Source organism: Leopardus geoffroyi, chromosome B3 (assembly GCF_018350155.1).
Source record: "Leopardus geoffroyi isolate Oge1 chromosome B3, O.geoffroyi_Oge1_pat1.0, whole genome shotgun sequence".
In the NCBI taxonomy this organism is placed as follows: Eukaryota; Metazoa; Chordata; class Mammalia; order Carnivora; family Felidae; genus Leopardus; species Leopardus geoffroyi.
Genome location: NC_059337.1, coordinates 84,491,155 through 84,518,528, shown reverse-complemented (window position 1 = coordinate 84,518,528; position 27,374 = coordinate 84,491,155). Strand labels below are relative to the sequence as shown.

Here is a 27,374-nt window from a genome sequence, read left to right as displayed (position 1 = left end):
TTTTTTCCCCAGGAGATTTTGATGAGTTCACTCAAGATAATAATGACATTATGTTGAAAAACATAGCAGAAGACCTTCGGAATTGCTTACCTCTAGAAACCATGCTTTCCTCAGAACATCTAGCGCTCCAAAAAGTAAATACATTAAATTAATTTACTTTCAGTGCTATTTGAGGATACTCCTATTCTTCCCTAATCCCACAGCCTCTCTGGTCTAATTAGTCCTGAATTCTGCTTTAAACAGTATTTCATTTGGTTCTTCAGCCGTGTCCCTAATTCTGTTGAGTCTGTAACCCTCTGGCTCCCATTCATTCAACAAATATTTTATGAGGGCATCCTGTTTGCCAAGCACTTAACCCATCCCCACCCCCCTACAGAACAAGGCCCAACCATAATCTGGTCCTGCCTACATCATTGTCCTGGTTTTCTGTTTCCTGTTCCATTTCCCTCACTTTTATCAAAGGTGAAATTCATCTTTTTGTTTCCTTCTCCTGCTTTTGCACTGTACAATTTTTGCTTATTCAGTTCCTTTATTCCTAAAATAAGTCCCATTTTTCTTATCCAGACAACCCCCTCATTCAAGTCCCTTCAGATCTCAACTCTTATGGGGTACATATGCTAGGAATATTGTTTCCTAAAGCAAAGCTAATAATAATCCTTCTCCCACTAATCTGAAAACAGCAACTCTCTATGTGGTTTTTCAGCATGCAAATTCCTAAGCAGAAGAACTAAATCCCATAAATTTTTGATAGTGCTGTGCACATTGTGAACACTTAGCAAATCTTAGTAAACATCCAGTCATTCAGAGTGGATTCTCAAAGGTGGAAAGTAGTGAATAGTATAAAAACTGACAGAGTATTTGTAATATAGTTTGGATGTTATTAATAAGGCAGTCCTGTATCAGTGGCATGATATACCAAAATATATGAAACAAGGAAAAAGTATATTCATTGCCTGTAATCATTGACCCATACTCCCTTATTCTGACAAATGATTTTTATCTTCCTTTGTTTCTTTCTGGTCCTTGTGTATGTTCATACATTTTACACCCGTATAACAGATTCATGTATGTGTAGGTATAGATATAATTTTGTAGGTCTCTAAGTAAATAGGTTGATTCTTTATTATAGTTAAGGTAAAAAGAATCAGACATTTTTTCTTTGTAGCCACTTGCTATTATATCATGTTTTGCCAGTATTAATAAAGGGCTATTAATTGTCAGCAAGAAATTTTACTAACATCTTTATTATTTGAAAACTTTGTCTCTGGGCTAAGATTACTTGCTAAGTATTTTGATGGGTAGTCACTGACATGTAGGACTCAGAAGAACGTGGTATTAGTTTTAGTTTCAATTCTTTCTTATGGTCATTTTCTTTAGAGAAATCTGAGTATCAGTTTCTTTCTCTGTAAAATATACTACTTAGGATGGACAGGATGGTCTCAAAATACTCCTTTAACTCAAATTTTATATATTTCTCATGGCCATGTTTTGTGTCATTTTGCATCAACTTAAAAGTTTCTAATTGTCTCAGAAATAAAATGAAAGAAGAACAGGGTTGCTCTTCAATAAGTGAAACTTGTCTTTCTGTGCCTTGTTCTTGCTCTCAGATTTTTAGCATATGAACCACTGATGTTTTGCCTTATTTAGCAATAAAAAGAGACTCCTTTGTACTTTGTTTCTTTTGAAGTTCTTCTTCTCTCCACCAGATACAGCAGCAGCCAGAACCCACAGTGCACGTTGATGCATTCCTTTATGATGAAGACTTTATTGATTCATTATGTGAGGAAGGAAAAATGAGCAGAAACTACTGTATGGTGTGTGGCTCACACCAGACTGCACCTTTAGGTAGGCATTCAACTATGCAAACCTGATGATTTTGTGTCTTTTCTTTACATTTCATGAGAATACAAATTCTTTTTTTTAATTAATTTTATTTTAAGTTTATTTATTTTTGAGAGAGCACTTGCGAGCAGGGGAGGGTCAGAGAGAGAGAGGGAGAGAGAGAATCCCAAGCAGGCTTCACACTGTCAGCACAGAGCCTGACGTGGGGCTTGATCCCACCAACTGTGAGACCATGACCTGAGCCGAATCAAGAATCAGACGCTTAGTCAACTAAGCCACCCAGCTGCCCGAGTATGCAAACTCTTGACCAAGGCATTCAATGGTTTTTGAAAGAAAAAGGCCAACCTCCAGCATAGCCATTAGCAATTATTGAGGTTTAGGGAGGCAAAATAGAAATCTAACCCAGGAAAGTTAGGCCACTTAATGCCTCCAGGGAGGGTCTCTCTGCTTTTCACAGAAGTGACTTTTCAGGTCCAGAAACTAATCAGAAATAACTGAGTACAGGGAAACCAACTTATACTTTCCAAACTTACAAGAAATTCATAGATAAACCATAATGCTAATTCATTTACAATGAGAACTATAACTGCAGGGGGGCTGAAATGTTCTTATAAAAGCATCTACTTGAGAAGTCAGATAGGGGCACCTGGGTGGCTCAGTTGGTTGGGCGTCCGAATTCGGCTAAGGTCATGATATCACAGTTCACGAGTTTCAGCCCCACGTCGGGCTCTGTGCTGACAGCTCAAAGCCTGGAGCCTCCTTCAAGTTCTATGTCTCCCTCTCTCTCTCTGTCTCTTCCTTGCGCTCTCTCTGTCTCTCTCTCTCCCTCAGAAATAAACATTAAAAAAAAAAAAAAAGATAGTAACCAGATATTGTTGGATGGGCATGGATTCAGAGGACAGAGATAGATAATCTTGGGAGCACCTGGGTGTCACAGTTGATTAAGCATTCAGCTTCGACTCAGGTCATGATCTCACCGTTCATGAGTTCGAGCCCCTCATGGGGCTCTGTGCTGACAGCTCAGAGCCTGGAGCCTGCTTTGGATTCTGTCTCCCCTTGTGTCTCTCTGCCCCTCCCCCACTCACACTGTCTGTCTGTCTGTCTCTCTCTCTCTCTCAAATGTAAATAAACATTTAAAAAAAATTTTAGGGGCACCTGGGTGGCTCAATCGATCAAGTGTCCAACTTCAGCTCAAGTCATGATCTTATGGTTCGTGGGTTCAAGCCCTGCATTGGGCTCTGTGCTGACAGCTCAGAGCCTGGACCCTGCTTTGGATTCTGTGTCTCCCTCTCACTCTCTGCCCCTTCCCCACTCACATTCTCTCTCTCTCTCTCTCTCTCTCTCTCTCAAAAATAAATAAACATTAAAAAAAACTTTTTTTTTTAATTTTTTCTTAAAAAGATGATCTTGAGAAAGAGTTTATTCAGGCCATGATTTGACCTAGTGAAACATCTCCAGTCCATAAGAGAGTACAGCTCTAGTGACAGAAAGTCTCTTGCATCTCTGCCCCTAAGATGCAACACTTACGTCTCAAATGGGAAGCTAGACTAACCCCATGCTGCTAATATGCTAACTCTTCTGTTAATATATTCTTTGTTCAAATTGGATATGATCATCTAGGCTGTTGCTTTAGACATGCTATTTCAATCTTCCTGGTCACTTAGATTTAGTTATTGCTTATAGTGGCCTACCCCTCCAGGTAAGTAATCTTGTGTTGATATTACTGATCTCAGATAATATCATTGTCAAAAGTTGACTACTACCAAATTTGTAATGTGCTGCTAATACAAATATATTGTCTCTATATTATAATGGGGAATTAAACTTCCCTGATTTACTTGTTTAAGATTCTATTTTTAGATAGTACTCACAATTTCCATTTGAGATAGTTAAAATTCAAGAATAGAAAAGGACTTAGATAAGAACCATAAAAGGAAAACTAAAAAGTGAATTACAACTATAATACCATATCAGATCTGATTTGCAGAAGTCTAAAGAAGAGAGATGTTTGACACATAGAAATTTGAAAATTACAAAGCATTTTTTGGGAAAATAGATGCATTTTCCCATAGAAATCAGGTTGTAAATAGTGACTAGGTGTGCAGGCCAGCCCATATAACTACAGTGAATCTGAGAAAACTATCATCTTGTGGAACTCTCCTTCTATGAAAAGGGGCTTGTCTAGCTGTAAGACACTAATGATGACTCTGTAACCCAAGGCAGAAGCACTAATGTGACCAAGAGGGTAGTGAGGATGAGGATTCTAGGCAGAAAAGGATAGTAGTGGTCAAACGCTTTATTTCCTTCCAAGGGATTAGCCTGCCTGCTTCCCATTTTCTTTGCCACCATCTATTACTTACAGCCAAAGTATCTCCCCTTCCTACCATTATATTAGGTAGAACATAATATAGCAAGTGTTTAAAAAATATACTCAGGCTCTTCCAGATACTTGATTACACAAACAATGGAGTGAGATGAGCTAGGAGGCTTGTAACAGTTAAAAAATTGTAGCAATTAAACTCAGAAATAAAAATAATTTATGGGAATATCTTTGCCTCCCCTCATACCAGCCTCCTCCTGCACTCCAGAACACATTTTAGGTTGGTCAGGGCTGCCACACTGCACAACTCCAGAGATGGTCATTCATTTGATAGTGTGTGTTCTATGCAGTAGTGTGTGGCTGTTCTGTGGTTGCTCTGGGATAAGGGGAGAAAGCCAGATGGTATGGGAGTTAGGAAGCTTCCCACAGAATAAGAGTCCTAGGGAAAAGAAGGGAAAAACCAAGGACAAGGAAGTGAGGGGCACAGGGATAGGGACAGGTTGCTAAGTAGCTGTTCCCTAAATGTCAAGAGACTTCATGTTTATTCTTCTCTAATACAGCTCAGAGTGAATGAGTACAAAATTATCACATTAATTTTTTCTAAATAACCTCTGAATGGCCTTTGTTGATGAAGAGAAAAACATGAAATATGCTTTATAGGGGCACCTGGGTGGCTCTATCTATTGGGCATCCAACTTCAGCTCAGGTCATAATCTCACCATTTGTGGGTTCGCACCCCACGTCGGGCTCTGTGCTGACAGCTCAGAGCCTGGAGCCTGCTTCAGATTCTGTGTCTCCATCTCTCTCTGCCCCTCCCTCCCTCCTTCTCTCTCTCTCTCTCTCTCTCTCAAAAATAAACATTTTAAAAAATTATAAAAGAGGGGTGCCTGGGTGGTTCAGTCGGTTAAGCGTCCAACTTTGGCTTAGGTCATGATCTCACAGTTCGTGAGTTCAAGCCCCTCATCAGGCTTTGTGTTCACAGCTCAGAGCCTGGAGCCTGCTTCGAATTCTGTGTCTCCCTCTCTCTCTGCTCTTCCCCTGCTCATGCTTTGTCTCTCTCTCCCCTTCAAAAATAATTAAAACATTAAAAAATAACAGTAAAAAAAAGAAAAACGAAATACGCTTTATAAATATGGTTTAAAGAATTAGAAATACAGAAGAGAATATTTAATACCCAAGTACAATTTGATGTTTATTCTGTTCTAATTCTCCAGGATTTATTTCTCATTCCTTCTCCCTCATGGAATTGAAGTTCATTTATCATCATGTCCTCCCTGATCTGTCGGGAAAGGTCTTGGTTGACGTTGGCTCCAGGCTTGGCACAGTCCTTTATGGGGTAAAGTCCAGCTTGTGGACACACTCAACATTTGGAAAATACTTTCTTCTCCTGCTAGCAACAATTTTGCCTGCCACCATCCAAGGTGACAGCTTGGCTTTATTTATTTGAGTAACAGAATAATGAGGTTAAAATAGTATACTGGACTTGGAATTTCAAAGGCCAGCTCTCTGATATCCTTTACTAGTTTGTGACACAAATGAAGGAATAGCAACAAAACAGAAGCAGGTGACCCTCATAACACTTTGCTGTTTTGCCCATCACTACTGATGGACTGAGGTTTGGTAAGAGCTTTTATTAAAACTTTTATAAAATTTACCTAACCTAGGAAATTGCATATGGCCGTAACCAAGTCACTTAACACCCTGGCTTCAAGCTCCTCACCTGTAAATAAGCTAACTAAATAATATCCAAGGACACATCTTGCTCCAATTTTCTGTGGTTCAAGTTTGAATGGAGACATTTGTTGCTGAAGTATCACTTCAAGGTGGCTTTTTAAAAAAAATTCAAATCACGAGTATTTCTAATGTTCTTAAATGGTTTTATCAAAAAACTTAAATGTGGTTTCTGGTTGTCATTAGCAGACTTGTTAAAACATGTGGCCAACAGCAGTAGAGACTCATACCAGAAACAGGCACCATCAGTTCCCAGCATCCGTTGCTGCTCTAATCAGAAAGTTAACTCTTTAGTGCTTAGTTTATGTTTTAGTGTTAAGACTTACATTCTATAATTAGCAATGATATCTGTAGTAGAAAATACAGATCGTCAGATGGCATTGTTTGGAGAACATTAGAGATTATGATTGTTTACCATATTTGCTCCACTCTTGTCCATTTTCTGATTTGTTGGAAGAGTGTATAGCTGAAAGAAATCTGGCTGTGCAGGTATGTGGCAGCGTTAATAAATTTAAACATATTGTCATTTTTCTCCATATTAATATGGTTAACGATTCAACAGAAATTTTTGAATAGCTACATATGTTCTGTTGAACATATTCTAAAAATCCATCATGAGCTGTGAATACAAATCTGGTTTATACATGGGTGTTAGTTGATGTAAAATGATATTCAGAATATGATTTGCCTTTCCTTCCATATTATTTTTTTTGTAATTGCGACCAAAAATGGATACGTTATAATATCTAGTCCGTTCTTGATTGTTCTTGTTGACTGATTGGTCAATTATCTTTGGCAGATTGCAGACACCAGACTGACTTCCCTAAGCCCAACAGGACACATCTCCAGCCACCTTCCTCTAGTGTCAGACTGTGCATGATTTGCCATTATATTCCCCACGGGTTAACTCCTTTCTTGATTTCCCCTGATAAAACTTTCCAAGAAATTACAGAAATAGGGTATTAAACAGAGAATCTGTATGTGATCACTTTTCTTCCAACTTTGTTGAATGCACGGTTTTATCAGGAAAAGTAAGAAGAGATCAATCTTTCAAAACATGATTGCTTTTAAATAATAGAAATTAATAAACTACAATCAAGGTCTTGATCAGTAAGAGTCTTTTAAGTTCTTGAAGTTGTAAGTTTTACATACACTACAAGTTATTATTTATCTTTCGTTTTATTTTTACTTTATTGAATTCCATTTTTTTTTAAGTTTGATTTTTTAAATTTTAGGTAGAAATGAACTCACAGTTAATTCATTTGCATCACAGTGTGTCTTCATCTTTTTCAGGGTTATCTTTACAGTTCAGCACTGCAACTATATGGAGTAGAATTGAATGGAGATTTTTGCCAGTTGCAGGAAATGGTTATTAAAAAATACCAGTTCACTGACAGAATAAAGGTACCCTTTTATTTATTTATTTATTTATTTATTTATTTATTTATTTATTTATTTATGAGGGACAGTCGACACAAAGTGTTACATTAGTTTCAGGTGTACAACATGGTGGTTGACAAGTCTGTACATTATTCTGTGCTCACCATGAGCATAGGTACCATCTGTCCCCACACAGCACTATTACAGTACCATTGACTGTGTTTCCAGAGCTGTATTAAAGGTACCTTTTTAAATATACGTTCTGTTATAGGGGCGCCTGGGTGTTTCAGTCAGTTCAGCGTCTGACTTCGGGTTAGGTCATGATCTCGCGGTCCGTGAGTTCAAGCCTCGTGTCGGGCTCTGTGCTGACAGCTTAGAGCCCGGAGCCTGCTTCAGATTCTGTGTGTGTGTGTCTCTCTCTCTTTGCACTTCCCCTGCTCGCTCTCTCTCTCTCTCTCTCAAAAATAAATAAACATTAAAAATTATATATATATATGTATATTTCTGTTGTCTATCTTATACCATAATTTAGCCAAGTTTCTTCTGAATTGGAGTTAGAAAATCTTTTTGAATCTATTCTTGGTTGCTGTTGTGTAGAAATAGGTGGAGTTGACTTAATATTTTAAAACATTAATAAAGATGAATGTAATTATAATTATCTTCCACTCCTATTTCTCTTCCTCCCCAGTGTTATTAGAAAGTGGAATTTTGTTTCTTAATCTCTTTAATCTCCACTTTAGTACAGTTTTGGTAGCATTTTTGAACCTTGAGATGTTGGTCAGAAGTGTATTTAATTAAATTCTTACGTTGAAAGTAAGCAAAAAAATTCATGCTCTCAGTTCTCTTTCTTCTTTTTCTAAGCTTTCAGGAGGCTTTGTGGATGCCACAGAATGGCGGTTCAAGGGGAATGATGCCCTGGGTTGGGCTACAACAGAAATTTTCTCTTTTTCTATATGTAAGGGCAAAAATAACCAAAAGGGGGAAAGGAAATTTTTTGCTTAATGCAGTAATTCTTACCCTTTGAGTGACAATCTTATACTTCTAGTGGCAACGCAGGGAAATATTGAGCATCGAAGGCTCTCTGGTGTTAAGGGCAATCTGATGTTGAAAGACATCTCAGTACAATTGAGGTCTAGTCTTCCCCTTTCTTACTGAAGGAAATGTTTTCATGGTCTTCCTCCTTCCAAACTTTCTTTTTTCTCTCTCTCTCTGTCTCTTTCTCATCTTAGAAATAGACAAATGATTAAAGTAAATTTATTGTCCAGTAAAAAAATTCATGGGTTGTTCTCACTATCCCATATTTAGTGAACGAAAACACATTGCTCTTGGATAATAAGAATCACATAACTAACAGTAGTGTCGATTTAATTGGAAATTGAGACTTAAAAATTAGGACCTCTGGAGCACCTGGGTGGCTTAGTTGGTTAAGCGTCTGACGTCAGTTCAGGTCGTGATCTCATGGTTTATGAGTTCGAACCCCACATTGGGCTCTCTGCTGTCAGCAGAGGCTGCTTGGGATCCTCTGCACCCTTTTCTCTCTGCCCCTCCCCCATTCACGTGCTCATTCTCTGTCAAAAATAAACATTAAAAAAATTTTTTTTAATAAGAAATAAAAATCAGGACCTCTGAGAATCATAGTTTATAAATGGACAACCAAATACTTTATTATTTTTTTTTTAAAGAAGATGAGGGGCGCCTGGGTGGCTCAGTCGGTTAAGCCTCCGACTTCGGCTCAGGTCACAATCTCGTGGTCCGTGAGTTCGAGCCCCGCGTCGGGCTCTGGGCTGATGGCTCAGAGCCTGGAGCCTGCTTCCGATTCTCTGTCTCCCTCTCTCTCTGCCCCTCCCCCGTTCATGCTCTGTCTCTCTCTGTCTCAAAAATAAATAAACGTTAAAAAAAAAAAGAAGATGATAAAGTTATATAAAACATTTACGGGGTGCCCAAGTGGCTCAGTTGGTTAAGTATCTGACTTGATTTCAGCTCAGGTCATGATTTCAGTTTGTGAGGTTGGGGCCCAAATGGGGTGCTGTGCTGACCTCACAGAGCCTGCTTGGGATTCTCTCTCTCCCTCTCTCTGCCCCTCCCCTGCTCATGTGCATGCTCTCCCTCTCTCTAAATAAATGAACTTAAAAAAAAAAGCATTTATTTACATTTTAAAAGATTTTTACCCCTTACTTTTCAAAGGAGTATATGTGGATGCATGCCCATCCCACATACTTTCCCAGCTTATGGCTTCGGTGGCTATTAGTAACCCAATGGCAGAAAGCTGTTTTTATACCATTTTATTGGCAACCTTCACAGTTTCCTTCCTTGATGCTAAAGATAATTGTTGTGTTTGAGAGGCCCTAAGATCAACAGAAAGGAATTGTAGGACTATTTTTTATAGTATCTGTTGAAACCCATCCACCCTTTAAGGCTCAGTCTCTGTGTTTTGTTTTGTTGTAGTTTGTGTTTGGTCTTTTTTGACAGGACTTTCCTCAGAAGTCTAAGAATCCTTGGTTGTCTGTTCATACTTGAAAGTGAGAAACAAAAAGGCTGGTTGAATTTCTCAGCACTTAGGTGGGGATTCTGAGCACTGTGGGCTTCACTGTTGAGTGATCTTGTTTGGGTAGTTAATTAGTTGGAGAATATCTGATAAAGTAGCTTAAGATCTTTCCTCTTGGGCTGGTCTGATTGCCCGGAGAAAACCTTTCCAGTCTCCTTACTAAATGGCAAACAACATCCTGGGGACTGAGGGATAGAGGAAAAGAATTGAGACGTGAGGGATTCACAGCATCCTGTCTGCGTTATTTCCTTACTTCCCTTGTTTTCAGTACATTAGCCTGTCTTTCAGCTAGTCCTGATATCCCCTGACCCAGACACCTTTGCATTTTATCCTTTGCAGAGAATAAACCTCTGTTGCTGGGGCAGGGCAGAGGTGTATAGGGGTCTGGGTGCTTCTAAAACTGACTTTCAACCAAATTACCTTATTTTTAGCATTTGTCTGTACTCCTTCACCCAGAAATGCCCAGTACCACCAAATATAAGCCTTTTTAAGATTCTGTAGTATAAATCAAGGCTGGATCTTTGCTTTCTATAGGTCTAGAAATATATAGAATATATGTATATTATAGATATATATGTGCTTATATATAGATACATATTTTTATTCTATATAAAATATATATATGTATAGAATTATGTATATAACTAAATATGTAGAATTATAGATATGTATAGAATATTTAGAATTATACATAATCTACTTAGAAATCAGATTTTTCTGGTCCTAAATTCCTTATTAGTTCCTCTTTTTTTCCTAACATACTAATTTTTTTTAGATTTTATTTTAAGTAATCTCTACACCCAACGTGGGGCTCGAACTTACAACCCTGAGATCAAGAGTCTCATGCTCTACCAACTGAGCCGGCCAAAGCACCCCCTTAACATGTAAATTTTATGTCTGTTGTTTGCTTTCCTATTCTCTTCATCTTTGTAGGTATACATCTTCTTTTCTAAAAACCCTATATTTTTATTATAATGGGGTTTCAGGAAAGTACTAGAGTACATGCCATGTGTCTTATGCACTTTATGAAAAGACCCATTGATTTAAATTCTTCCCTTTCTTTTAGGCTAAAGGTGAATTTTCCTTTATTCATATCTTGCTTATTCCTTTGATGGGATTTAGAGTTACCAGCATAGCTGTTTCATCCCATTACTAGATTATAAAGTATTTGAGTATAGATAGTGTATCTCATTCATCATGTTATATCTCCTTGCAAAGTATCTTATATATAGGAGGTGTCCATTAAAAATTGGTTAAATTAGGGGCGCCTGGGTGGCGCAGTCGGTTAAGCGTCCGACTTCAGCCAGGTCACGATCTCGCGGTCCGTGAGTTCGAGCCCCGCGTTGGGCTCTGGGCTGATGGCTCAGAGCCTGGAGCCTGTTTCCGATTCTGTGTCTCCCTCTCTCTCTGCCCCTCCCCCATTCATGCTCTGTCTCTCTCTGTCCCAAAAATAAATAAACGTTGAAAAAAAAAAAAAAAAATTGGTTAAATTGATTTTGGTTGCCTTGTGGCCTTTGCCTTGTTAGCATTCCAGTTTGTCCAGAGCCATTTTGAGGGGTTGCCCTGGGACCTCTATTGGTTGCCATAATTAATTGATCCACCATATTTTTTTACCCTATCTGTGGGATGAGGTGTGAGAGAGTGAACAGAGATAGGAAAGAAGAAGAGGAAACTATATGAGAGCTATACTATATCCATAGGTTAATTTGCATACCTATTTCATATCTCAGCAACATGTTTAGGAAGTTTAAAGTGAGGGGAGCTTGGGTGGCTCGGTCAGTTGGGTGTCAGACTTTGGCTCTGGTCATGATCTCACAGTTCATGGGTTCGAGCCCCACATCGGGCTCTGTGCTGACAGCTCAGAGCCTAGAGCCTGTTTCAAATTCTGTACCTCCCTCTCTCTTGCCCTTCCCCCACTCATGTTCTGTCTCTCAGAAATAAACGTTAAAAAAAATTTTTTTTTTAAAGAAATTTTAAAGTGAGTGTTTTCTAAGTGTGTTCAGGAACAACATGTCAAAAGGTGTGGTTCAGAGACTACAGACCCACTTAATTTTTTTTTTTTTTCAACGTTTATTTATTTTTGGGACAGAGAGAGACAGAGCATGAACGGGGGAGGGGCAGAGAGAGAGGGAGACACAGAATCGGAAACAGGCTCCAGGCTCTGAGCCATCAGCCCAGAGCCTGACGCGGGGCTCAAACTCACGGACCGGGAGATCGTGACCTGGCTGAAGTCGGACGCTTAACCGACTGCACCACCCAGGCGCCCCAGACCCACTTAATTTAAACTATTTTAGTATTTTTACTACTTAAAGAATAAAATATGTTAAGAATCAAGGGTGCCTGGGTGACTCAGATGATTAAGCATCTGAATTGATTTTGGCTCAGGTCGGGATTTCACAGTTCAGTTGGTCATCTGACTTCGGCTCAGGTCATGATCTCTCGGTTAATGAGTTTGAGCCTTGTGTCAGGCTCTGTACTAACAACACGGAGCCTGCTTGGGATTCTCTCTCCCTCTCTTTGCCCCTCCCCTGCTCATGCTCGCTCCAAATAAATAAATAAATAAATAAATAAATAAATAAATAAAACTTAAAAATAAATTTTTTTTAATATGTTAAAAATCAGACTCTACAACATTCTGAACACTATTTATTTGTAAGACCAAAGAAATCATATGATACAAAATAGTTTAACTTTTTCTCTTCTTTTTAAAATGAAAAGAGGTTTGTTCTGGGGCATCTGGGTGGCTCAGTTGGTTAAGCCTCCGACTTCAACTTGGGTCATGATCTCACAGTTCGTGAGTTCAAGCCCTGAGACAGGCTCTGTGCTGACAGCCTGGAGCCTGGAGCCCACTTCCAGTTCTGTGTCTCCCTCTCTATCTGCCCCTTCACTGATCACACTCTGTCTCTCTCTCTCTCTCCAAAATAAATAAACATTAAAAAAATTTTTTTAAAGAAAAGAGGTTTGTTTTGCTCTTCAGAAAATAGATGTTTTCTCTTGTTATCTTGCCTGTGCTCTGTAAGATTTGTTGATTCTGGTCTAGGTTAATTTTTTGAGGTATATAGTTTTTATTTTTTATTATTAAGTTTTTTGTTCTAATTCCAGTATAGTTAACATACAGTGTTATATTAGTTTCAGGTGTACAATATAATACAACAATTCTATACATTACTCTGTGCTCATCATGATAAGTGTACTCTTTAATCCCCATCACCTATTTCACCCATCCTCCCACCCACCTCCCCTCTGCTGACCATCAGTTTGTTCTCTAAGGTTAAGATTCCGTTTTTTACTTTGTCTCTCTCTTTTTTCCCTTTGTTTTCATAAATTCCACACTTGAGTGAAATCATATGGTATTTGTCCTTCTCTGACTTATTTCACTTAGCATTATACTCTCTAGCTCCGTTCATGTTACTGCAAATGGCAAGTTTCATTCTTATTTATGACTGACTAATATTCCATTGTGTGTGTGTATATATATATGTACACATACATACATATACCACCCCTTCTTTATCCATTCATCTGTTGGTGGACACTGGGACTGCTGCCATAATTTGGGTATTGTAAAGAATGCTGCAGTAAACATAGGGGTGCATGTGTCCCTTTGAATTAGTGCTTTTATATGTTTTCAGTAACTACCCAGTACTGCGAGTAATGGATCATACAGTAGTCCTATTTTTACCTATTTGAGGAACCTCCATACTGTCTTCCACAGTGGCTGCCTCAGTTTGCATTCCCACCAGTAGTGCATGAAGGTTTCCTTTTCTCTATATCCTTGCCAACATTTGTTGTTTCTTGTGTTTTTTATTTTAGTCACTCTGACAGATGTGAAGTGATATCTCATTGTAGTTCTGATTTACATTTCCCTGATGATGAGTAATGTTGAGCATCTTTTCATGTGTCTGTTGGCCATCTATACGTCTTCTTTGGAGAAATGTCTCTTCAGGTCTTCTGCCCATTTAGTTGGATTATTTGGTTTTTTGGTGTTGAGTCTTATATGTTCTTTATAGATTTTGGATGCTAACCCTTTATCAGATATGTCATTTGCAAATATCGTTTACCATTCAGGAGTTTGTCATTTAGTTTTGTTGATTGTTTCCTTTGCTGTACAGAAGCTTTTCATTTTGATATAGTCCCAATAGTTTATTTTTCCTTTTGTTTCCCTTGCCTTGGGAGATCTATCTAGAAAGATGTTGCTATAGCCAGTGTCAGAGAAATTATTACCTGTACTCTCTTCTAGGATTTTTATGGTTTCAGGTCTCACCTTTAGGTCTTTACTCCATTTTGAGTTTATTTCTGTATATGGTGTAAGAAAGGAGTTCAGTTTCATACTTTTGCATGTAGCTGTACAGTTTTCCCAACACCATTTGTTAAAGACACTGTCTTTTTCTTGTTGCATATTCTTGCCTCTTTTGTCAAAGATTAATTGACCACATAGTTGTGGATTTATTTCTGGGTTTTCTATTCTGTTCATTGATTTAGGTGTCTATATTTGTGCCAGAACCATACTGTTTTGATCACTCCAACTTTGTAATACAACTTGAAGTCTAGAATTGTGTTATCTCCAGTTTTGTTTTTCTTTTTCAAGTTTGCTTTGGCCATTTAGGATCCTTTGTAATTCGATACAAAATTTAGGATTGTTTGTTCTAGTTCTGTGAAAATTGCTGTTGGCGTTTTTTTTTTTTTTTTTTTTTTAATTTTTTTTTTTTCAACGTTTATTTATTTTTGGGACAGAGAGAGACAGAGCATGAACAGGGGAGGGGCAGAGAGAGAGGGAGACACAGAATCAGAAACAGGCTCCAGGCTCCGAGCCATCAGCCCAGAGCCCGACGCGGGGCTCGAACTCACGGACCGCGAGATCGTGACCTGGCTGAAGTCGGACACCCAACCGACTGCGCCACCCAGGCGCCCCAGCTGTTGGCGTTTTGATAGGGATTCCATTAAGTCTTGTTTTGAGTAGTATAGATATTTTAACAATATTTGTTCTTCCAGCCCATGAACATGAAATGTCTTTCCATTTCTTTGTGTCATCTTGAATTTCTTTCATCAGTGTTTGTTTTCAAAGTACAGGTCTTTAACCTCCTTGAATAAATTTATTCCTAGGTATTCTATTGTTTGGGGTATGAGGCATATAGTTAAAAAAATTTTTTTTAATTTTTTTTTTAGTGTTGATTTATTTTTGTGAGAGAGAAACAGAGTGCAAGCAGGGGAGGAGCAGAGAAGGGGGAGACACAGAATCTGAAGCAGGCTTCAGGCTTTGAGCTGTCAGCACAGAACCTGAGCCAAAGTCGGACACCCAACTGACTGAGCCACCCAGGTGCCCCTAGGCGTATAGTTTTTAAATAAATTATCTTGTTAGCTTTTTTAGATAAATAATATATCAAGTAAATTTTAGATGAAAAGTTAGACAAAGCCAATAAGCTTATTAACATTTTACAGTGTATCAATTACTTTTATTGTTTTTATATGATCCCATTTGATTCTGTGAATCATAATAGATATATTCCAGTTTATTTATGAGGATACTGACTGCCTAAGTATACAAACTCCATTGATGATGGAGCCAGAATTTGACCCTAGGGCCTTTGACTCTTAACAATTAATGATATAATCATAGTGAGAAAAAGCTCTGAACTGGAGATTAAAAGACTATAATTATATGAATAAATTTTATATATGTATATATGTATAAATAAATCCATCTAAAACAAATTTTCACAAGTTTATGGTTTTCATTAGATATCAAGTATCTCCCCTAGACAGTACTATTAAATATACTGTTCTTTCTCCCATTTTAAGTAGGTTAACTTCTCATATTGCCTCAACAACATCATTGAGCCAATAAATATTTCTTCTTTGGTTATATAATACGGTATCTTTGTTTTCTTAAATGAACTCATTCTTCTTTAGGTGCTTCATGCAGACGTCTGTACCCAAGGTTCACTTCTGCAAAATGCTGATGTTGTTATAATGAATAACGTCTTCGAATATTTTCTTGATGAGGCAGAACAGGCCAGGTATGTTATTTATTCAAGCAAGAATCTGTTAAACTATATTCAGCAAAGTATGAAAAGGGGTTAGTGGGGCACTTGGCTGGCTCAGTCAACCAGGCAACTCTTAATGTTGGGGTTATGAGTTCAAGCCCTACATTGGGTGTAGAGATTACTTAAATAAATGCATATTTTTTTAAAAAAATAAAGGATTGATAAAGTAGAAATACTTTCATATTAAACTATTTTTTAAAACAACCTCAACAAGATTATATTAACAAGGAAATGCATTATGTATAAAATAAAAATAAACTTTGATTGTCTAACTTTGTAGAATATCACATCTAATTTTCAGGGGGGAGGGTATATATAAAATTATATCATGACTCAAGCACCTGCTTAGCAATCACAGATGCAATAAAATGTCTATTCCCAGTGGGCGTTTATACTTACTCTTTTCTGTTTTATTTTCTTTGAAAAAACATCTCATGTGCTATTCTATCACAAAATTATGGGAATTAATTTTTGTGAGTATAAAGCAAGATATAAGAATATTCACCAAAATACTGCTTAATTATCAAACTAAAAATATTTTTAAGGTGGTAATAGTTGGTTCCTAGAGTTATTCCGCTCTTCAGGTAATGGAAAAATCAGCAAATCTGTTACCACTTTTTTGACTTCTCTGTCACAGTTTGATGTTTTTTGATCCATCAGGACCAGTAGGTTCCTCTAATTGGAAAATGCCTGTGGTCCATAGTCTGAGACACTGATTTTTCTGGCTAGTTAGGATTGCTGGCTTTTTATTTATCATAATGGCATATGTGTACTCTAGATGCAGGAAAGCTCCTTTCCATATGTATGAAAGGGAATTACACAAATGTTTGGATTGGTGTATCAATAAGGTTTCTACTTCAGAGAAATAAAAAGGCATATAGTTACAGACCATAAATAGTTATGACTAAGTGGACTCTCAAATGGCTAAACCTCTTCATCCTGCCACCCTTTTACCTTTTACCTTCACCCTGCCCCCAAGTTTCTCCCTCTCTCTCTCTCTCTCTCTCTCTCACACACACACACACACACACACACACACACACACACACACAAATACATATATCCAGAGGGCTGATGGGGGTGGGAGGGAGGGGAAAATGGGTGACGGGCATTGAGGAGGGCACCTGTTGGGATGAGCACTGGGAGCACTGGGTGTTGTATAGAAACCAATTTGACAATAAATTTCATATTAAAAAATATATACATATATCCATACCCATTACTAGTAGGTTAAGGTCACTATGAAATTAACAATTTAAATATTTTAAAAAGAAACTAGTTCAGGGGCGCCTGGGTGGCTCAATGATTAAGCATCCTACTCTTGATTTCAGCTCAGCTTATGATCTCATGGTTCATGGGATCGTCAGGCTCCGTGCCAGTTGTGGAGCCTGCTTGGGATTCTCTCTCTCCCTCTCTATCTGTCCCTCCCCTGCTCACATTCTTCTCTTTCAAAATAAATAAGTAAACATTAAAAAAAGAAAGAAACTAGTTCAACAGAAAGCTAATCATATAGTCAAAGCTCAGCCACAATGAGTGACAATTTTTGGTCACAGGCTAAAGACCAGAAACACAACATGAGCAAAGTTGTTTTAATAATGGTGCTTTCTTTAAACTTAATTTCCAGTGGACAAAGTATGATTAGCTCTTTACCTTTTTAAGTTAATGACCAGTAGCCAAAACATTACATGATTGTTGGAGAATGAAATATTAACCAGGTTTATGTTGTACAAGAAGTTAAAAGAGAAAAACACCTTAAAATCTTTGGAGATTCATTGTAGAAAGATTTAGACTACTGAAGACTGGTGAAAGCTACTGGTGAACTTGATATTGGAAATACTGCTGAATGTTTGGGCTGTTTTAAAAGCTTTCTTGGTACATTCAGTCACAAACTCTTATTGTTCAGTGAATAGGTTTTGGCCACATATGTTGGTTCAGTCATTTCTCCTAAATTAGTCTAGTGCAATGAAATCTAAATATATGCAGGTTATAGTAATGAATGACAGTATATAAGAGAATGTTTAGAACACATAGTAAAGTATTCTGACATTGGAATCATTCTGAAGAAACTGATCATTTAGCTGTATTAATTTTGTATTGTACTAAGTGCAAAGGAACAGATGGCATTACATATAGCCTCCAAAGACTTGTAGTCTTAATTAGAACCTGGGACAAGTGGGATGATATTGCTATAGGAGTTAGTATATAAGAGAAAACAGAAATATATCATAATAATAGAAAATGTGGGGGCGCCTGGGTGGCGCAGTCGGTTAAGCGTCCGACTTCAGCCAGGTCACGATCTCGCTGTCCGTGAGTTCGAGCCCCGCGTCAGGCTCTGGGCTGATGGCTCAGAGCCTGGAGCCTGTTTCTGATTCTGTGTCTCCCTCTCTCTCTGCCCCTCCCCTGTTCATGCTCTGTCTCTCTCTGTCCCAAAAAAATAAATAAATAAACGTTGAAAAAAAAAATTTTATAAGAAAATGTGTACTCAGGAAAGTCTGAGGCTTCAGAATAATTTAGATCTCATTGCAGGGTAACACCCCAGATTTGTAGAGTAATTGTTAGTTTCAAAGGTGCCTCAATGCATTTTTTTATTAGGTAAAACAGATACAACTCCTACAGTGACAGCTTACCAGTATTTTGAGAGCCATGACCAACCGTGCCAATGTACTCAACTTCTTCATTCTTATTAAATAAACTTGTAAAATACATCATTTTTAAGGCACCACATCAAAACAATAGCTCTAACCCAAGCACAGGGACTGTTATCAAGCACTGCTACATGATTTTAGATCTAGCCTAAGAAAAAAGAACATTTGTATCATTTTGCCTAATAAACTCCAGAATACTAAACCTAATAAATTGTTGTAACTAAAATAAATACAAATGACACTGCTGCCCACGTGCCTGTTGCAAGGGATGCCCATCCCTGCTTTGCTGACCATCGCTCCCCAGTAGCAGGGTGCACTGTCAAGACTCGTGTACGTGAGAATCCAGTTCATGTCTGCATTAAAGTGAGTCACAACTGCTCAGGTGTTGCCCTCTGGCACATACATATGTACCTGGTATTTCGTCATGCTTTCAACCAGGCTGGCCCCACTAAACCATATTGTCCAGAAGTCTTTCCATTAAATATTTTTGACAAACAAATAAAGTATGATTTCACTCTTGATGTTATTTTTAAAAATGTAATCTACATATTCTGCTTTATTGTTAGCTTTTTCTTGGTTTCTGGCTTCTGTGGCCTTTCTCCACGTCCCTTCTCCCCTCTCTGCCTCTCCCCAGCCCTTTTCCATCCGCAGATCCAGTTTTGACACACTTCATCAAGAGTTTAAGGGGCGTTAACTGCTGATCCACCTTTACCTTGTGTATTGGTCCTAAGAACTGAGTTTTTGCCTTACAGTACCTGGTAGTAACACAAATCCCTATCTTGCTAAATCTCTTCAATACTGAACTGAAAAATTTCCCAATTTCTAATTTGCTGCTATAATCCTGTTTCCTGCAGGCAAACACTTTTGCCCACCTGGATTTCTAGGTATTGCTTATGCTGCATTTTCTCTTGTCATTTCCTTTTTTTTTTTTATGTGTTCAGTATCTGGTAAAACCTAAAATATAAGTTTTTAATATGTTGCAGAGCCTGGGAATATATCAGCCATAATGTAAGGAAACAAGGATCCTTATTAGTAACAGTACCAAGCCTTGAAGATTCTCTCTCAAGTCTTCAGGTATGTAAGCCTCTTTCCCAGCATTTTTATTGTCAAAACTTTTCTTCTACTTTTTTCTTTTTTTTTTTTTTAAACATTTTTATTTATTTTAGAGAGACAGAGCATGAGCAGGGGAGGGGCAAAAAGAGAGGGAGACACAGAATCCGAAGCAGGCTCCAGACTCTGAGCTGTCAGCACAGAGCCTAACTCAGGGCTCAGACCCATGAACTCGTGACCTGAGCCGAAGTTGTCCGCTTAACCAACTGAGCCACCCAGTTGCCCCTCTTCTACTTTTTTCTGGTAGCTATTACAATATTCTGGAAATGCTTTTTCTGGATATAGTGACATATGATTGAAAGAATGCAAAAGCCTATGGCTTAAGAACTGGTTTGTAGTTTTTTCATTGACCTCAAGAGCTCAGAAATTATAATTCTTATCTTGGTATTGATTCCTTTGCTTCTCCACCTGGTTTTTCCAACTGGGGGGTTACAGTTTTAGGTTAACAAATGCTCTTAAATGTTTGTAAGAAGCTTAGAACACCCACATCATAACATTTCCCTTAGAACAAAAGGAACAGAGTTGTTCAAGGCTTCTAGAATAAGATATGTAGATTGGAGGTCCGTGTACTCTGTGTAGTTTGGAATCTTATGCAGTCCACTTCTTTGTTCCTCAGATTCTCCGTATAAAATAAACCCAGAGCACCTGAGTGGCTCAGTAGGTTGAACATACGACTTTGGCTAAAGTTGTGATCTCATCATGGATTTGAGTCCCATGTCTGGCTTTGTGTTGACAGGGTGGAGGCTGCTCTGGATTCTCTGTCTATCTCTCTGCCCCTCTCCAACAGGCTTTCTCTCTCTTTCTCAAAAATAAACATTTAAAAAAAAAAAAAAAAAGGGGGGGGCGCCTGGGTGGCGCAGTCGGTTAAGCGTCCGACTTCAGCCAGGTCACGATCTCGCGGTCCGTGAGTTCGAGCCCCGCGCCGGGCTCTGGGCTGATGGCTCAGAGCCTGGAGCCTATTTCCGATTCTGTGTCTCCCTCTCTCTCTGCCCCTCCCCCGTTCATGCTCTGTCTCTCTCTGTCCCAAAAATAAATAAACGTTGAAAAAAAAAATTTAAAAAAAAAAAAAATAAACATTTTTTTGAAAAGGACAGATTTTTAAAAATAAAATAAATAAGGCCCATACTTACTAAGTTTCAACCCAATAAATTGACCTTTATATAAAGATTCATTAGTATTTATAAAGTTCTTAGAGACCCCCAGATGAAAGATACTGTTGTATTTCTCAATAACGGAGTGCTATAGTTTTTTTTAGTAGCGCTTTCCTTACCTATAAGCATTGCCAAATTTAAGTATCTATTTCTTCCTTAAAAAAAGACTAAACAATCATCAATAATACTGTAAGAACTTTTTGTTAATCATCTAAATTACAAAAGTAATTCATGTTTGCCATAAAAAGGGAAATAATCCTGAGATATATTAAAAAAAAAGATGTTAATCTCCCCATTCCCTCCATTTAATTCTTTTCCGGAGAGACCCATCTCATGAGTGGTATAATCCTGCCATACTTTTCCATACTTATAAAAATGTGTCTTTTAAATATATGGTCTCCAATTTATTATTTCTATATAGATTTGAAGTAACTTGGTGAATTTTCACTTAACAAAATAGCAATTTTCACGCTAAATATGTAAATCTGTCTAGATAACCACTGGAAATTATTACTTAATACATAAGTATTCATACATAAATTTATACATAAATTTTTTAATAACTTTATTGCTTTCTTGTTTAATGAATCTTCTTTAACCAGATATATTCATTGGTGTCTCTAGAATTTCTGTGCCATGGAGACTCAAGTTTACAATGCAGAGGAAGGTGGGGGGAGCAGATAAAAGTTATGGGGGGGAGTAGATTAGCCCCTCTCATGCAGTCCCTTAGCACCATCACTGTGTATGTATGAATAGTTTTTTCTGTTCTCTGTGTATTCTCATTGTTCTAGTCTTTTATTGTTTAAACCTAATAATAATTATTAAACTAGTTACATTAAAACAATTACTCTATTCTGCATTTTCTTTTTTCTTTCAAGTTCCAAAATCATAGTAAATTAAATCCTGAATCCGCAGACCTGCCATGTAGTACAGCAAAGAATTGTTCATATGAGGGGCACCTGGGTGGCTCAGTCAGTTGAGTGTCTGACTCTTGGTTTTGGATCAGGTCATGATCTCATGGTTTCATGAGTTCGAGCCCTGCGTCAGTCTCTGCGCTGGCAGCACAGAGCCTGCTTGGGATTCTCTCTCTCTCCCTCTGTGCCCCTCCCCCACTTGCGCTCTCTGTGTCTCTCTCAAAATAAATAAATAAACTTTAAAAATATTGTTCATATAACACTATGTAAACTTAGTCCTGCTCATTGTAAAAAAAAATCTCTTGTATTCAATTACTTAGTTCATCATGCTTTCTTGAGTTCCAGAGAACAGGATCATTCTGCAGTTTACATGTGTTTTTATAATCTTTCTCTTCCAGATTAATATACAGTTATCTCCCTGGGTTGAAGAGGTACCATTGAACTACGATGTATACCCAGAAAAGCATATTGACAGAGAAGCTCTTGAACAAATTCATTTGTATAAGATTCTGTGACATTAAAATAGTCCTATCTCAGTGTAATGTTTTGTGGTGTATATTACAAATTAATTTTTTAAAAATCCCCCCAATACCCTAACATATGTTTCTGTATTTTCCTTTCTAGTCTTTGTATATATGTTTACATATTTGTAAATAGTTGTATGGGTATATATAAATATACATAGTTGTGTATAGACACATAGTTGTGTCTCTATACAACTTTGATTTCTGTGATAGTTTAATTAAATATCGGAATATTTTTGGTTTTCCCATTTCTTTTATCTTGTTTAAAACATAAATATAGGGGCATCTGGGTTGCTCAGTTGCTTGAATGTCCGACTCTTGATATCAGCTCAGGTCATGATCTGAGGGTCGTGAGATGGAGCCCAATGTTGGGCTCCACGCTGAGGGTGGAGCCTGCTTGGGATTCATTCTCTCTCTCTCTCTCTCTCTCTCTCTCTCTCTCTCTCCCTCCCTCCCTCCCTCCCTTTGCCCCTCTCCCCCACTTTCTCTCTCTCTCTCAAATAAATAAACAAACAAACCACATAAATACGTCTTTCTTTAGTCACTAACTCTGCATATCAATCCAGATAGGACAAAAAAGATCAGAAGGTGTTTTTATCACAAAAGAAGGGTAGAGGGGAAGAAGGTAGGTTACATTAGATCCCATTTATTAGATCTCTATTCTGTAAGATTCCTTGTATACAGCTTTATGTGAAAAGGCTAGCACAAGGACTAAAATAAAAAATAATTAAGATACTTATAGCTGTTATTTGTATGACTATTTTATACATAATTAAATGTATCAGTTTACTGTAATAGCATATATTTAGGCACTTAAGTTTCAAACACAACAAACAATACTAATGTAGCAAATACATAAGATACAAATAGTAATCACACATGAAAAAATAAGTTTATTAGTAACAGTGCATAATTACAGAACGATTATTGAATTTCATTTGATTGTGTACCTATTCTTTTTAATAGGGTTTTTTTTTTTTAATATTTATTTATTTTAGAGAGAGAGACAGAGTATGAGCAGGAGAGGGGCAGAGAGAGAGACACAGAATCTCAAGCAGGCTCCAGGCTCTGCGCTGTCAGCACAGAGCCCAACACAGGGCTCAAACCCACGAACCACAAGATCATGACCTGAGCTAAAGTCAGACACTTAACCAACTGAGCCACCCAAGCATACCAGTTGGGCACCTTTTCTTAAGAAACTATATTTCTGGGGCACCTGGGTGGCTCAGTCAGTTAAGCATCTGACTCTTGATCTCAGCTCAGGTTACAGTCTTACGATTCTGGGATTGAGCCCCACGTCAGGCTCTGTGCTGGAGCCTGCTTGGATTTCCCTCTCTGCCCCTCCCCTACTCACACACTCAATCACTCTCTAAGAAAGAAAGAAAGAAAGAAAGAAAAAGAGTAAAGAATAAGGAAGGAAAGAGGAAGAAACTGTATTTTCTAAACTCTGATTCCCAATTGTCCTAGTGCTTGTTGAACTTCTAAAGCAAAATTTGCTTGCTCTGGCCCTGGGTATATGCCAGAACTCCCATTCTAGAATGCACTGGGCAGGACAAGAGAGATAACATTAGCAACACATGAAGGGACAAGTCTATTTGTAAATCATTCAGCCCCTAAGCTCTAAAATAAAAATAAATATTCAGCTATCATTAGTAGAATATATTCAAGAGCATAGAATATCAGTGGTTTCCATAGATACATGCATAAAGTTACAGAAAAAATTGACAATTATTTTTTTAAGTTTATTTTTTTTAGTAATCTCTGCACCCAATGTGGGGCTTGAACTCATGACCCCAAGATCAAGAGTTGCCCTACTGATTGAACCAGCCAGATGTCCCAACCATTGTTTAAATACTGTTGTCACTGCAATGATTTTAGTTATGTTAAACTATATATAAACTATTTTAGTTGTGTTAAACTATGGATCTTTAGTTGATGGAATGGAAAAGAAGGTATAAAAATGTATAAAATACAAAATACTGGAAATTATTCTATGTAATATTTATGCCATTAATACAGTTTTTAGTAAATCAGGCAAATATTAGAACTATAGGATATTGAGGAGACATTCTTACACCAGTATTAAAATTCTGTGTGTAAAATTCTTTAATATAGACTTTAATATAGATTTTTATGTATAGGCTTTGAAATGTCTGTATGTTTGTCTAGATGTCTCTAGACATATACTGTCATTAAAAAGGCTAGTTTCTCACTTGGGGAAAATTTTTCATCTATGGAATTTTACGCTCCAGTTTGTTACTCCTTGTGTGTCTCACAAGGTTCAGGGGAAAAAGGGTGGAGCTAAGATATTTCTGTATTTCAGCAGCCAAATGAAAAAAATCACAAAACATTTTTTCATATTACTAGTGATCAGAATACTAAAAACATTAAGATTACAGAAAATGTCTGAATTATTTAACTCTTTACCTCCTAAAATATGTGACCAATTTGATGAAAGAGTTAAACTGATAGAAAACAAAATTGTTTTTAGAACTTTTTTCTAAAAAGTTTAGATATAACGTAAGGACAGATGTTCCTAGTAAAGGGAACAGCATGTGCAGAGGCATAAAGGATGGAGAGTATTTCAGTATGACTAGACCCCAGGGTAGGAAGGATTACATGAGGGCCATGAAATAGATGGATGCCAGACCAGGAAGGGCATGGTATACCAAGCAAAGGAGATCACATTTTATTCTGAGTCAGGGTGAGCCATTAAAAGATTTTAAGCAGAAAAAAAAAAAAAAAAGATTTTAAGCAGCATATTGATATGGTCAGAATAAAATTATAGAAGCCAATATGGTGGTCCAGTGAACTGAGTAGGAATGAGCTAAGACATTGTCTCCAAGGATATACAGAAAAGAGTCAAGAGGTATTTAGGAGGTCTCAGCTCTTTGTTAGGGAGTACATAAATCCAGAATTGAAGAGGGTTTAAAAATTACATTTATGAAGATACATAAGAAAATCAATGTGGCATTACAGCAAGTTTATTAGGTCAAAAGATAATAGCAAGAAATCTACTGAATGCAACCTCATACTATCAGCATAAAAATAGTTAAATACTAAGTATTTTGGCAAAAAAGAATGCTAGGAGGCAAAAATTATGGCAATAGCTTAAAAAGGAACCTGCCAACACACACACACACACACACACACACACACACACACACACACACACACACACACACACACCACACAAAACAAGGATATTAATTAGCATTAAAGAGAAGGATTTGGCATAAAGTTCCAAACATTTTTCATGTAAATAAATGAAGAATCTAGCTGAGGGGGAAAAAAACCTAAAGGTTTCACTGGGGACATGCTAGCATAGTAAAAGATTTCTCCTTTTCAGAACTCGTTTCTGAGAAACAATATTAACTAAACCAGCCTTGTTTGGCAGCTGTAAATTCCCTAGACTTGTCTAGATGCCTAAAGCAACCCAACCACTTTAGGCTGTAGTTTACCTACTTGTAAGTTAATTAATGTTTTTGGACCATGAGTTTCACAGGAGTATTATGTACATTATCTGAATCATAACTACCTTGAGATACACACATGGAAGAGCACATAAATAGAATACAAATTGAAATTGATTTTAGTCTCTCTAAAGACGTGCCCCAAGAAAATTGATAGATATAATAATCATAATTGTATCAAGGATCCTTGTTTCCAAGAGCTTTCAAATTCAAGTTCTTTTTGCCAGCAATAATGATCATTGGTTGTTACATTCTCCAAATCTTCTTGTTTTCTTAAATTTCTACTTTCTTTGAGGAAGATAAGGAAAAGAAAAATGTGCCCAAGATAACCTAGGAATAAATTGAATATGGATTAATGAAAATATAATCCTGTAGGCTAAGAAGAAAAAAAATGTATGAAAAATCTGAATCTAATGGCAGAAAAAGGTCACAGGCTATGAAATCAGTTCTTAAACAGGCTCTATTAAAGCACATCCATACTGACCTAAATCAAAGACAGACTTCTAAGGGGGCCTAGGTGGCTCAGTCCGTTAAGCATCCGACTTCAGCTTAGGTCATGATCTCCCGGTTAGCGAGTTCAAGCCCTGAATCTGGCTCTGTGCTGACGTTCAACCTGGAGCCTGCTTCAGATACTGTGTCTCCAGCTCTCTCTGCCTCTCCCCTGCTCATGTTTCTCTCTCCCTCTCTCTCTTCTCTCAAAAACAAAGAAGCATTAAATCTTTAAAAGACACACTTCTAGATCAGGAAGTAATATATATTTAAATGCTGAGCCATCAAGAAAGATTTTCAGGTAAAAAAAAAAAACAAAAAAAACACCCTAAATTCATCGATACAGATTTTGTACTTGATGCATTACTGAGCCTGACAACAACCCAATGAAGTGGGAGCTATTCATCCTATTTAACAGATGAGTAAACTGAGTTTTAGTGAAGGTAAGAAACTTTACAAAAGTTGTACAGCTGGTAAATGGCACAGCCAGGATTTAATTCTATTTTCTATCTAAACTCCAAAGCCTATGCTCTTTTGTTACGCTGCCTCTCTCTTAAATTTCATAGTCTAATATTAACCACTAAATTAACAGATTGTTATGGAGAGAAGAAACTTCCTTATTTTGCCTTTGGATTCCTCATCAATGTGAGAATTGCTTTAGTAAATTATCAAATGTGTGGGTTGCAACTGTGATTTTTTTTAAGTTTATTTAAATTGCAGCTAGTTCATATACAGTATAACAGTAGTTGCAGATATGTATAATATAGTGATTCCACACTTCATATGACAGCCAGCACTCATCACTACAAGTGCTCTCCATAATCCCCATCACCCATTTTCCCCTCCCCCCACCCCGCTACAGGTGTGATTTATAAATCTGATGGATGCTTAAACCAAGAGGAAAAGTGACAACTAGGTCAGATCACATTTGGCTTTTGTATGAAAGAGAGGTACAACAGGGCTTTAATATTATAATTGATACTGATTAATACTATGATTATAACATCCTAGATGGAAATTATCAATGTTTTATTATTAATATTTTTATATTTTATATTTTATTAATATAATTATATAATATTATAATTTTATATTTTTATTAATATAAAATTATTAATGTTTTTACATTGAAAGTTACCTATATAAAAAGTAGGTTCAATTTCTTCCTTTTTGTCCACTTACTAAATTATTCATACATTGTAAAAT

General features: G+C 37.3%; 1 protein-coding gene across 4 annotated transcripts in view; it reads left to right on the top strand.

Annotated features, from left to right (window-relative positions):
- LOC123583558 overlaps positions 1-27,374 on the top strand; it is a 53,006-nt gene that overhangs the window by 21,754 nt on the left and 3,878 nt on the right. For 3 of the 4 annotated variants that reach the window (XM_045450694.1, XM_045450695.1, XM_045450692.1), the window contains exons 2-7: positions 13-134; positions 1,707-1,845; positions 5,377-5,498; positions 7,187-7,297; positions 15,729-15,835; positions 19,491-19,581. In XM_045450694.1, the coding sequence (XP_045306650.1) occupies positions 13-134; positions 1,707-1,845; positions 5,377-5,498; positions 7,187-7,297; positions 15,729-15,835; positions 19,491-19,581 (692 nt within the window). Of the gene's footprint in view, positions 1-12; positions 135-1,706; positions 1,846-5,376; positions 5,499-7,186; positions 7,298-15,728; positions 15,836-19,490; positions 19,582-22,080; positions 22,442-27,374 lie in introns of those variants that run through there. The other variant, XM_045450693.1, reaches the window with a different exon arrangement.